Source organism: Macrotis lagotis, chromosome X, assembly GCF_037893015.1.
Source record: "Macrotis lagotis isolate mMagLag1 chromosome X, bilby.v1.9.chrom.fasta, whole genome shotgun sequence".
In the NCBI taxonomy this organism is placed as follows: Eukaryota; Metazoa; Chordata; class Mammalia; order Peramelemorphia; family Peramelidae; genus Macrotis; species Macrotis lagotis.
In genome coordinates, this window is record NC_133666.1 from 641208474 (window position 1) to 641220492 (window position 12019).

General features: G+C 37.0%; 1 protein-coding gene across 1 annotated transcript; it reads left to right on the plus strand.

Moving 5' to 3' along the window:
- The first annotated feature begins 9143 nt into the window (after window positions 1–9143).
- On the plus strand, window positions 9144–10085 carry LOC141497487 (olfactory receptor 1f45-like). The gene has a single exon (XM_074200138.1). It carries the CDS (start codon window positions 9144–9146, stop codon window positions 10083–10085), a length of 942 nt encoding a protein of 313 aa, XP_074056239.1.
- Window positions 10086–12019: the final 1934 nt, after the last annotated feature.

Sequence of the window (12019 nt, forward strand, 5' to 3'; positions counted from 1 at the left end):
GCAGATATACACCATATTTCCTTCTTTGCAAGGATGACTTTAGCAAATCCTCTCTGGTACCCAGTGGTTGGGTTTTCTCAAACATGACTGATGATTGTGAAATGGGGGAACATAGAATCTCATAAGGAACTATTCTCCTCTATAGTCTATAGGAAGATTTATGGAAATAGTTCTATCCTTTCCCTTTTGGCACATTTTCCAAAGTTTTCTCTGTCTAGAATTTCCAACACACTAGGACAGTGATTTCTCACTTCCCTGCTCAGTGACAATGGTGGCTTGAGGCAAGAGAAAATAAAAGTCTGTTGTATAGCCTTCTTAAGCCAATCCCTGTCCCTTGAGAAATATGATCAATGTACAGTCTAATAAAGTTGAAGATGGATCTACTTCAAGGAACTTGTGCTAGACACACTTCCTAACATATATGCAAAAACACACATTTCAAAGAAAATATACTGCTTCCTGCTGTCCTTGATGACTGAGGGTTTAAATATTACAATGATGAAAAGGCTTTTTATCATTTGTTATGTTACTATAATGAAAAGGTGATTTTTGTCACTCAGACTTGTTCTTCCTGTCAGCTATAAGGCACAAGAATGGCTCTGAAATCTTAGGAAGGTTGAAAAGTGGGTGCTCATCCTCCCCTTGCAGACACAGCAGAGGGCTCATATCATCCCAAATAATCCTAAACTCATAATAGAACTCTTTTTGACACAAATTTACACATAATTTACACAAAATTACAGAAAAACAGGTACTGTAGGGACAGCAAGGTGATACAGTGGATGGAGCACCAACCCTGGAGTCAGGAGAATCTGAGTTCAAAACTGACCTCAAACACTTGATACTTACTACCCTGTGTGACCTTGGGCAAATTACTTAGCCCTGATTGCCTCACATACAAAGCCATCTCTGCTTGTCCTGATCCATATCTGGTCACTGGACCCAAATAATTCTAGAGAAGTAGGGGAAACTAGTGATTTAGCACAGCACCTCCTCACTCAAATCCTATTCACTTGCTTGTTGTGGCATGACCTCCCTCGTGTCATGGTCTTCTTTGAGCACAAAAGACAAGCATCCTCGAGTGGCAATGTACCATTCATAGGCAATTAAGTAGTAGTGTAGCAGCTGACAGTGTGACTACACTGTCACCAGCAGGAAAAGTAGACAGGTTGAAAAGTAAGTCTCCAGGTAAGGGGTAGAGGAAGGGAGGGAGAAAGGGAATTAGCTAGAGGGAAGAAGATAGAATGAGGAGGAAGAAAGAGGAAGATGGAAGGAGAGAAAGCTAATACTGTAATAGTGCATCTTTTGCCACATGGTTAATATGGAAATATTTTTCATGATTAAATATGTAAAAACTGAAACCATATTATGTGCTTTCTCAAAGGGTGGAGGAGAAAAGAGGGGGGAAAGAATGTATCACTCAGAATTTGGGGGGAAAGGGAGGGAAGAATTATAAAAATGAGTAAGTAATAAATGTTGGAAAAGAAGCAAAGGGAGATGACAGAACTAAATATGGAATTCAAAAAACAGTTTACCAAGAAGTATCTGCATCTTGATCTGTTTCCCAGACTGCCAGGGATTCAGAGGATAGAGAGCTGATAACTCTGCAAGAGAGAATAATTGATAACTTCTGTTAAATTAAAAGCTTCATGGGCTGTAGTCTGTGAACAAAATCCATAGTAACTGGCCACTTCTCCTGAGATCTGCCAAAAGTATAAACTACAAGAAAATTAATGGTTTACAGATAATGAAAGGGAAGCAGAAATAGGAAAAAAATCCCCAAATATCTCCCTTCCCTATGATAGATATTGTACAAACCTCAGAAAAGTGATATTCAGTGATGATATTGTTATTTTCTCTAAAAAATATTAGATTTGGGATCAGAGGATAAAATTTTGAATCCTGCTTCTGTAACCTATAACCTTTGACAGTTTCCTAATCACTAAAATGAGGTGGGACAAAATGATGCAAAAGTCCCTTTCAACTCTAAACCTAAGAAACTATAAACTTGGGGTTTTAGACTTCTGAATCCATGTGCTTGTGAAGGACATGGATTAGGTCATATTAGGTCATATACTGATGATCTAAGCCCCAACAGGGAATCAGAGAATTAAGAAGACTCAAAACATAACTATGCCACTCATCTCAGGAAGATTCTGAAACAATGTTCTAAGGCCCCTTTCAACTTGAATGCTCTATGTTGTATATTCCAAGAACTCTTCTAGCTCTGACATCCTATGTTGCATGTTTCCTTCCAGTTCCAGGCTCTAAGGTTCTTTTTTTGAATGAAAAAAACAACATGTAGGAAGTTCTCATCATTCATGACATTTAATGTGAAAAAAATTGAAATTTAGACAATCTCTTGAAAACAAGTTGAGCTCTAAGAGATCAGAGTGGGAAAATGGACAATTAATGATGTTTCTCTCTAATAACACGCTAAGGGAATTTAGACCTTGGGTCCAGGGAATCCCAGAAAAAGGAAATACAATTATCTGTACCCACACCCATGCCTCCTAGGAGACAGAGTTGATTCCTGCTCTCATGCATGCAGCCTCAGTCAAAACCTCAAGGCTTCTTTCTCCTGGAAGGACAGACAACTTGAGCTGGTTTCCCTGTCTGAAAATCTCAGCTGTGGGAAGGAAACCAAGGAAAGCAATGGAGTTAAGTCACTCGGAAAAGAAGACTTAATTCAAACAAATGTCCAAGTAAGTGAATCTGTAAAGGATGCTTTATATCCATTTCAAATGTAAATCTCACACTACATAATGCTGTAGATGAGTCTCATTAAATATTACACATTAAGTGCTTAAAGGGACTTGAATGTCAGAACTTTAAGGGCTCTTGGAATATGATTCATGGAATATCTAAGCTTAAAAGAACTGAAAGGGAATCAAGCATATTCCACATAAAACGTTTGAGGTAGAAGTGTCCTTGGAACAAAGAAGACAGACCTCAGGACATAGAACCTATAATGTCAGAGCTGAGAAGGACCTTCAAACAACAAACACCAAATGTCAGATCTAAGAGGGACCTTAGACAATAAAACCCAGAATGCTAAAACTGGAAGAAACTGCATAGCATAGAAACCTAGAGTGTCAGTGAAAGAGGAGAGGAAGGAAGGAAGGAAGGAAGGAAGGAAGGAAGGAAGGAAGGAAGGAAGGAAGGAAGGAAGGAAGGAAGGAAGGAAGGAAGGAAGGAAGGAAGGAAGGAAGGAAAGAAGGAAGGAAGGAAGGAAGGAAGGAAGGAAGGAAGGAAGGGAGGAAGGAAGGGAGGGAGGAAGGGAGGGAGGAAGGGAGGAAGGGAGGAAAGAAATAATCCTTTATTAAGCTCCTACAATGTACCAGTCTCTGTGATAAATGCTTTACAAATTTTTATCTCATTTAATTCTCAAGACCTTAGGAAGTAAGTGTTCTTATTATCCCCATTTTATAGATGTGGAAACTGAAGCAACCTGAAATTAAGTGAAATCCAGGATCACACAACAAGTAGAACTTAACTCCAGGTCCATAATTCTATCTACTATTCCACAAGGCTGCTTTGTAGAGCATAGGACATAAGAAAGTCATAACTAAGAGGTATCCAAAAATACAACATGCCAGAGTTGGGAAGGATCATAGCACATAGAACATAAACTGTTAGAACTTGGAAAGTTCTCAAATACAATGTATCTTTTATATATTATATGAATTCTACATATTCCATATATGAGGACAACTTATATAGAGCAAGGAATATTAGAAAATTAAAGAATGTCAGAATTTTTAAGAAGCTAGGAACACAGAATGTGTCAGGAGGAACCTTACATATAGAGTTTAAGGGCAAGAAGCACTCTCAGAATATAGAAGAGTTGGGCAGCTAGGTAGCACAGTGGATAGAGCACCAGCCTTGGAGTCAGGAGTACCTGAGTTCAAATCCAGCCTCAGACACTTAATAATTACCTAGCTGTGTGGCCTTGGGCAAGCCACTTAACCCCATTGCCTTGAAAAATCTAAAAAAAATTTTTAAAAGAATATAGAAGAGTTAATCATAGAGCTAGAAAGAATTCAAAAAACATAACAAAACAAAACTGAGAAAGACAAGAGAAGACCTAAAATGTTTCAGTTGGAAGATCAGAACTAAAAGGGAGGTTATAATACAAAATATCAGAGCTAAAAGGATTCTTAGAAACCACATTTTCAACTTTTTCACATAACACTTAGAGAACCAAAGCCATAAATGGAGTCAGTCAAGGCTCCACAGTGTATTCATCATAGATCTGGAACCAAAACCTTACTTTTGTTCCAATTCTCTTTCTAATATATATTAATGCCTCCCTTCCACAAATTTTAAACTTTAGAGGGAGATTCAGTTTCCTAAAATGGTTAGGAAGACTATGGTTTTCTGTCTCTATTTATCTTCTCCACCTCCTTTCCCATTTAACAAATTATTATCACTTGTCTCTTTTCTTGCTGCTAAAAGAGGCCTGGGTCTCAGAGGACCAGATGATCCTGGTGGAATGAATAGAGAGCTGGACTTGGAATTGACAAGATCTGTACTCCTGTCCTCAGGTAATTATTGAGAGTTGTGATCAAAGGCAGTTGAATTGAATAATTATATATCATATCACAACAGTACAAGTTATTGTAATAAATACTAGTGACAAAAAGACAAAAATGAAATACTCCCTATTCCCAACTGGTTAACATTCTACTAGGAGATGAAAATGAGGACAGGAATGGCCCATGTACACAGATAAATAAATTGACATTGTCTCCCTTGTTTGTCAAAGGAAACACTATTTCTCCCTACTATGAGGATTTTCACTGGCTGTTCTTCATACATGGATCATTCTCCATACTTTCTACCTCTTGACTTCCCTGACTTCCTTTAAGTACCAGAACTAAAATCCTATCTTCTAATTTAATTCAATTGCCTTCCTTTTGTTGATTATTTCCTATTTAGGAAGATGTAACTTGTTCGTTCATAATTGTTTGCATCTTGTCTTCTCCCTTAAAGGTAAATTCCTTATTTTACAGACACTATCTTTTATCTCTTTTGTATCTCCAGAATTTAGCATAATGTTTGGTACACAAGAGGCACTTAACAAATCTTTCTTGACTTTATATTATCTGCAACCATTCATAGCATGATACACAAATATATGAGACCATTTTTAAGTCATTGACATTACAAATATTCAGAACCTAAAGTTATGTGGAATGAGAAGCTTTTCAAAATATAGAAACCTAGAAAACTAAATCAAAATTGTAGGGAAACAGGATAAAGTACCTATCATTCATTTTGCTATAAAATGTTTACCAAAATTCTTTCAGTGATCCTACAGAACATGAGTTTATATCCTCAAAATTTTTTTCAATTACAAGTTTCCTATGGAGTCCTGTGCTGGATTCCCTTCTCTTCCCCATTTACTCTATTTCATTTGGTGTTCTTGACAGCTCCCATGGATTCAATCTCTATGCCAGTGACTCTCAAATTTACTAAATAAATTCTAACTTCTCTGCTGACCTCCAATAACAAAGCTTCAATTGCATATTAGATATCTAAAACTGCATGTCCTGTAATCTCAACATGCTCAAAATTAAACAAATCTCCTTTGCTCTGAATCATCTCATGTTCTTCTTTACAATCAAGAAAACAACCACCCTCCCAAACCCCCAAGAACCCAACTTAGGAATCATTGTCTACTTATTCTGTCTTGACTACCCCAATAGTTGGGGTATTGACATTCTGTTGTCAAATTTTGTCAGCTTTCCCTTCATAAAATCTCTCATTTAAATTCCCCTGCTCTCCTCAACATTGTTGCTACTGTCATACCTATATAACTGAAAAGGCCTGCTGGTTGGTCAGCATGCTAGAATATCTACTCCAGTCCATCTCCATTCAATTATTAATTTCATCTTACAAAATCAAACATCTGACATGTACACCCCAACCCACTATTCAATAAAATCCAAGGACTTTTATGACTTCCAGAACAAATATAATATTTTCTTGTCTTAAAAAAACCCTCATAACCTTCTTCCTATTTTCCTAGTCTTCTTACAAGTTTATTCTCCTCCCTTCTCTCTGACCTAACACATACCCTGTGTTATAATGACACTGCCCTCTTTGTGGCTCCTCTCACAATACACATCATATCTTGGCTATCACCCATGTCTTGGTTTCTCTGACACCTTATCTCTGCTTCCTTGCTTTCTTCAAATCTTGGCTAAAAACAAACTTTCTGCAAGAAGCCTTTCTGGATTCCTATCCATACTAGTACCTTCTTTCTGTTGATTATCTCCAATTTATCCTATATATAATTTGTTTGGAATTAAGTTTTGCATAATGTATTCCCCATTAGACTGTGAGCTCCATGAAGTCAAGAAATGTCTTTCCCTTCCTTTGTAACATCCTCACACAGCACAGTCATGGAACATAGTCAATGCTTAATAAATATGTATTGATTTTGATTAACTTCATCTGTGGTCAGAAGTCATTTTTATACATACTTTATATGTCTGTATAAATGTATAAGTATATATGTACATTATGTATATAAAATTATTTCATCTAAACAAATATATATTTGTGTGTGTATGTGTGTATTTATGTATATGTATAGCCTTAATCTCGAAATCCAAATCTCATTTAAGGAAACTATCATCTTATTGCACTGTTCACAACCTAATGCCTTCCTCTCCTCTAACAATTCACTTTAAATAGACAGCAAAAGAAATACAAACAAATTATTTTTGATGAATATAAAGAACTTCTAGAGGGTAACTAGATGGTACAATGCATGGAAAGAGTGCTGCATCTGGAATCAGGAAGATTCTCCTTCCTAGGCTCAAATTAAACCTCAGACATTTAATAGCTGTGCAACCCTGGGCAAGTCACTTAACCCTATCTAACTCAGTTTCCTCATCCATAAAATGAACTGAAACAAACTGAAAAAGCCAAGAAAATCCCCAAAGGGGTCTTGAAGAGTCAAACACAACTGAAAAATTGCAAACCAAAAAAAATCTAGAATGAATCCTTTATCAGAGCAGGTCAGCTGATAAAATTTAGAATTTTAGAGAACTGATAAGAAGGCCAAGAGATTGAATGATCTTTCTAGAATTGCACACCCAGAAGCAATGTAAACTAGGTTTATGTACTAGTTTTTCTGGCTCTGAGGTCAGCTCTTTATTCCCAATATCTCTTTTTTTCTTTAGGTTTTTTTTTTTGCAAGGCAAATAGGGTTAAGTGGCTTGTCCAAGGACACACAGCTAGGTAATTATTAAGTGTCTGAGACCAGATTTGAACCCAGGTACTCCTGACTCCAGGGCCGGTGCTTTATCCACTATACCACCTAGCCGTCCCCCAATATCTCTTAAACAGGAAGATCAAGAACAAGAACAAGAACACCAAGAACAAGAAGAAAAGAAGAGCAAGAACAACATTTTATAGTTCTTTAAGGTTTACAAAGTGTTTTACATAATTAATTTGATCCTATTTTTCATGTGATGTTATTATGCCCATTTTACAAATGAGAAAACTGAAGGCCAGAGAGAATAAGTGCCAGAGATTGTCTGAGGTAGGATTCAAACTCAAGTCTTCCTGATTCTAAATCCTGTGGTCTGTCCACCTGTACCACCTGTGCCACTAGAGTCACAAATTCCTTGCCAAAGCCAGTGAAATGTTTACTGAATTCTTTCTAGTGGTCTCATTTATACTCAGACAAATTAATGAGAGTGAAGAAGACATTATCACTTCTGAGCACATCCAGAGGAAGACAGCAAGAATGGTGTTTGCAACTGGACCTGACTCAGGACAATGCCCTGCAAATTAAGATTTGATATTAGTACAAAAATGAGATGCTTTTAGGACAATCAACACTTAAGTGCCATCTGGAAGCTAGTCAACAAAAATAGGCAACAAAGACTCACCCAGTTGTTTCAGCTAAAAAAGTTGCCTAATCTGAGTCCCCCCGAGGTGTTCGCCAAAGAAAAATAAGAGAGCATCTAATGCAGTTCATGACATTTTTTGTATTGAGGGGACCAGAAAGCACTGTAAGTAGCCTGATTCCTTAATCTCCTGAACCAATTAAGTCTCAAGGATGCATTGTATACTTTTTGAGAAAAACTGGACTCACTTGCATGGAAGCAAGGGTCAGAATATTGCTCCCAGCACACAGACATGAACAGAAGAAACTGAGATGGTATAGATTAGGAAAAAGAGACCCAGAGAAGAACACAGTGACTGACTTCTATTTTTTGAAGGCTTGTGACAAAAGAAAAAAAGTCAGGCTATTCTAATTTGTCCTAGAAGGAAGAAATAAAAGGGACTAATGTGAACTTCACAGCAAAGGATTCTGCCTGGAGGAGTCTTGCTTCAGTTATCAGTCAGTAAGATTGACTTTTTGGCTCAGGAAGAGCTCAGAAGGTTGTAGATTTTGTACTTGAAGAACCTGTAGAAGTCATTCTGCTCAATTCTTGCTTTACAGATCAACAAAATAAGGACTAGATGAGATACATGACTTGATCGAGTTCACACAGGGATGCAGTGATGGAATCAGATTCAAAACTATGTCCTCTGACTCCAAATCCAACATTAACCCTGGATTTTGGATTCTTTCAATGCCACTGAGTTAAATGCAGATTCACTGCCAGAAATAAATCAATACAGGGGCAGCTAGGTGGTGCAGTGGATAGAGCACCAACACTAGAGTCAAGAATACCTGAGTTCAAATCTGGCCTCAGACACTTAATAATTACCTAGCTGTGTGACCTTGGGCAAGCCACTTAACCCCATTGCCTTGTAAAAAAAAAAGAAAAAAAATAAATCGATACAAGAAAAAACATTTATTTAACTCCTCTTCTATGTGTGGGGCACTGTACTAGGCTTTGAAGATACAAAGACAAAAATTAAACATTCCCTGCCGTCCAGGAGCTTATACTCTACTGGGACAAATCTGGTAAGAATCAGTTCATCTCTTGTGTATTAAATAGATTCAGTTAATTAAATTATACTTTATAATTAAAGTATTAAAATACAACATTAATTTGATACATAGTATAAAACAGTATTAAATTGATTTCTAATTACTGAGAGCATTAATCTGTTGAATCTTTCAATTCTTATTTCATCTCTATTCCATGTGTACTTCCTCCAACAGAACCATGGAAAGAGGAAATCAGTCTGGAATCTCTGAGTTCATCCTCCTGGGACTTTCAGACCAGCCTGAGCAGCAGAGACTCCTATTCTTCTTGTTTTTTCTTATGTACCTGATCACAGGCTTGGGGAATATGCTCATCATTCTGGCTATTAGGACCTGTTCATGCCTCCACACCCCTATGTACTTCTTCCTTAGCAATTTGTCCCTGGGTGATATCTGCTTCACCTCTACAACTATCCCCAAGATGCTGGCAAATCATGTAGCTGGAAACAAAACAATTCCTTATGCAGGGTGTTTAACACAAATATTCTTCTTCATTTTCTTTGGGGCTATAGAAAGTATTCTTCTCACTGTCATGGCTTATGACCGCTATGTGGCTATCTGTGTCCCACTACATTATTCCATGATCATGACCCCAAAGGTCTGTGTCGTTCTGATAGTAATATCCTGGTTTGGAGGTTTTGTTACTTCTCTGATACACACTGTCCTACTGACTCGTCTTTCATTCTGTGGACACACTGAAATTCCTCATTTTTTCTGTGACCTCAGTCCCCTGCTAAAGTTGGCCTGTTCAGACACATTCATCAATGACCTGATGGTCAACACAGTAGGGGTGCTAACAGTTAATATCCCCTTCATTGTCATCCTTATCTCTTACACTCGAATTTTTGTGACTGTGCTGAAGATTCCATCAACTGCAGGGAAGTGGAAAGCCTTCTCCACCTGTGGTTCCCATCTCACTGTGGTCTCTCTATTCTATGGAACAATCATTGGAGTATACTTCAGTCCCACATCCACCCACACAGCCCAACAGGATACAGCCACAGCTGTGATGTACACTGTTGTAACTCCAATGCTGAATCCTTTTATCTACAGCTTAAGGAACAAGGACATAAAAAGAGCCCTGAAAATGCTCTTCACCAGGAAACCAGGCCTCCCCTTGTGATTATGAAGCATTCTCCTGGTTTGAGGGACAGTGACTCAGATACTCTCAATTCTTTGACATATTAGCCATCATGCTTCTCGAGTATGAGATAAATGATTTGCTGCCCTCCCCACTTCTACCAGCAGCAATGTGATGTGATGAAGAGTATAGAACTCTTTATCACGAGATTTGCTGGTTTGTTCTATCATTTCCTGTCTGGCAAATCACATAACCTCCCCAGGTCTGAGTTTCCTCATCTGGGAAATGAAGGGATACTATATTGGAGCCCCTAAAGACACTATGTAAAATGCAGCATGGTAAACTATCTGTAACAAAATTACAATTGGGAGATCGCTGAAAAGTCAAAAGACTTCCCTAAGGTCTGACAAAGAGGATATATCGTCTGAGGTGGGACTCAAACTCAGATATCCTTGGTTTTGAGGAGAGCTGTCCACCCAAATGCAAACACAAGTACTGTGTTTCTAATAAAATATGATTATAAGGAATTCAGACAACTTTGAAAAGATTTATAAGAACTAATGAGAAAGGAAGTAAGCAGTATCAGAAAAACAATAATCACAATAATGTACATAGATATTGTAGACATAATATAGTAAAAATGATGATGATGATGATGATGATGAACATTTATGTAGAACTCATTGTGTGCTAAGACCTTGCTAAGCACTTTATACTTTTTATCTAAATTGATCCTCAAAACAACCCTAAGTGGTAGGTAGTAATATTATCAACATATTACATATGAGGAAACTGAGATAAGGAAGGACTAAATAATCTGTTCACAATCACGCAGTTAGTAAGTGTCTGAGCTGGATTTGAACTCAGGTCTTCCTAATTCCATATCTTGTACTTCACCTCTATGCTATCTACAATCTCATATAAGTAGAAAGAACAAACTAAAAAAACAGAATGTTCTCTAATTATGAGGACTGTTTACACTGAAGAAGAGTAGAGAAAATATATAACACTTTTGTTTGCAAAATTGGGGGAAAATGGGTATAGAATATTGTATGTTCTATAGGTCATGATAGGTTTGTTTAAACTGCATTTTTTTCTTTATTTATTTTCTTTTTTGAAAAAAGATGGTTCAGGGGCAGCTAGGTGGCACAGTGGATAGAGCACCAGCCCTGTAGTTAGGAGTGCCTGAGTTCAAATCTGACCTCAGACACTTAATAATTACCTAATTATGTGACCTTGGGCAAGTCACTTAACCCCATTGCCTTTCAAAAACTATAAAAAAAAAGATGGTTCAGTAAGAGGGATTGTCGTGGGGAGGGGGAAGTGGCTCTTGTTAAATGCCAACTATGACTAAGTAGCAAGAGAAAGAAAAGGTATATGTTCAGAAATGAAAGTGAAGTAAACTAAAATAAATCAACAAAAAAAGTAAATAAAGAGAAGAAAATAGATTGGATTCAAGATTTCTTTAAGGTCTGTTAATTTATGATTCCATTACATGGGTTCAAGAATTCCCTCTACCATTGCTTGCCTGTGTGATAGTGCATAAACCATTCAATATCTTGGGTCTCCAGAAACAGAATATCTTCATTTGAAAAGACTTCAGTAACCAGTTAGTCTAAAAGCTTCTAGAGAAATAATCACTTCTACACATTTAATTCATCAAAAAGCATTTTTTAAAAATCTACAAAGTTTCAGGCACTGTGCTAAATGCTAAAGATACAAAGGCAAAAAGGCAATAGTTTCTTCTCTCAAGTAACTTATACACTAGTAGGAAGAGTAAATAACATACTAGAATGAAAATCAGGTTGACATGAGTTGAAATGCTTTCTAAGACACTATATATATATATATATATATGTATTATTATTATTATATATATATATATATATATATATATATAGCCTTGAGTAAGTTACTAAACCAATGTATGCCTCAGTTTCCACATAGCATGCAAGGAGACTACAAGGAAGGTAACA

Bases quoted from the DNA above. Each gene is read 5' to 3' on its own strand.
- LOC141497487 (XM_074200138.1), top strand. From the start codon at position 9,144: ATGGAAAGAGGAAATCAGTCTGGAATCTCTGAGTTCATCCTCCTGGGA.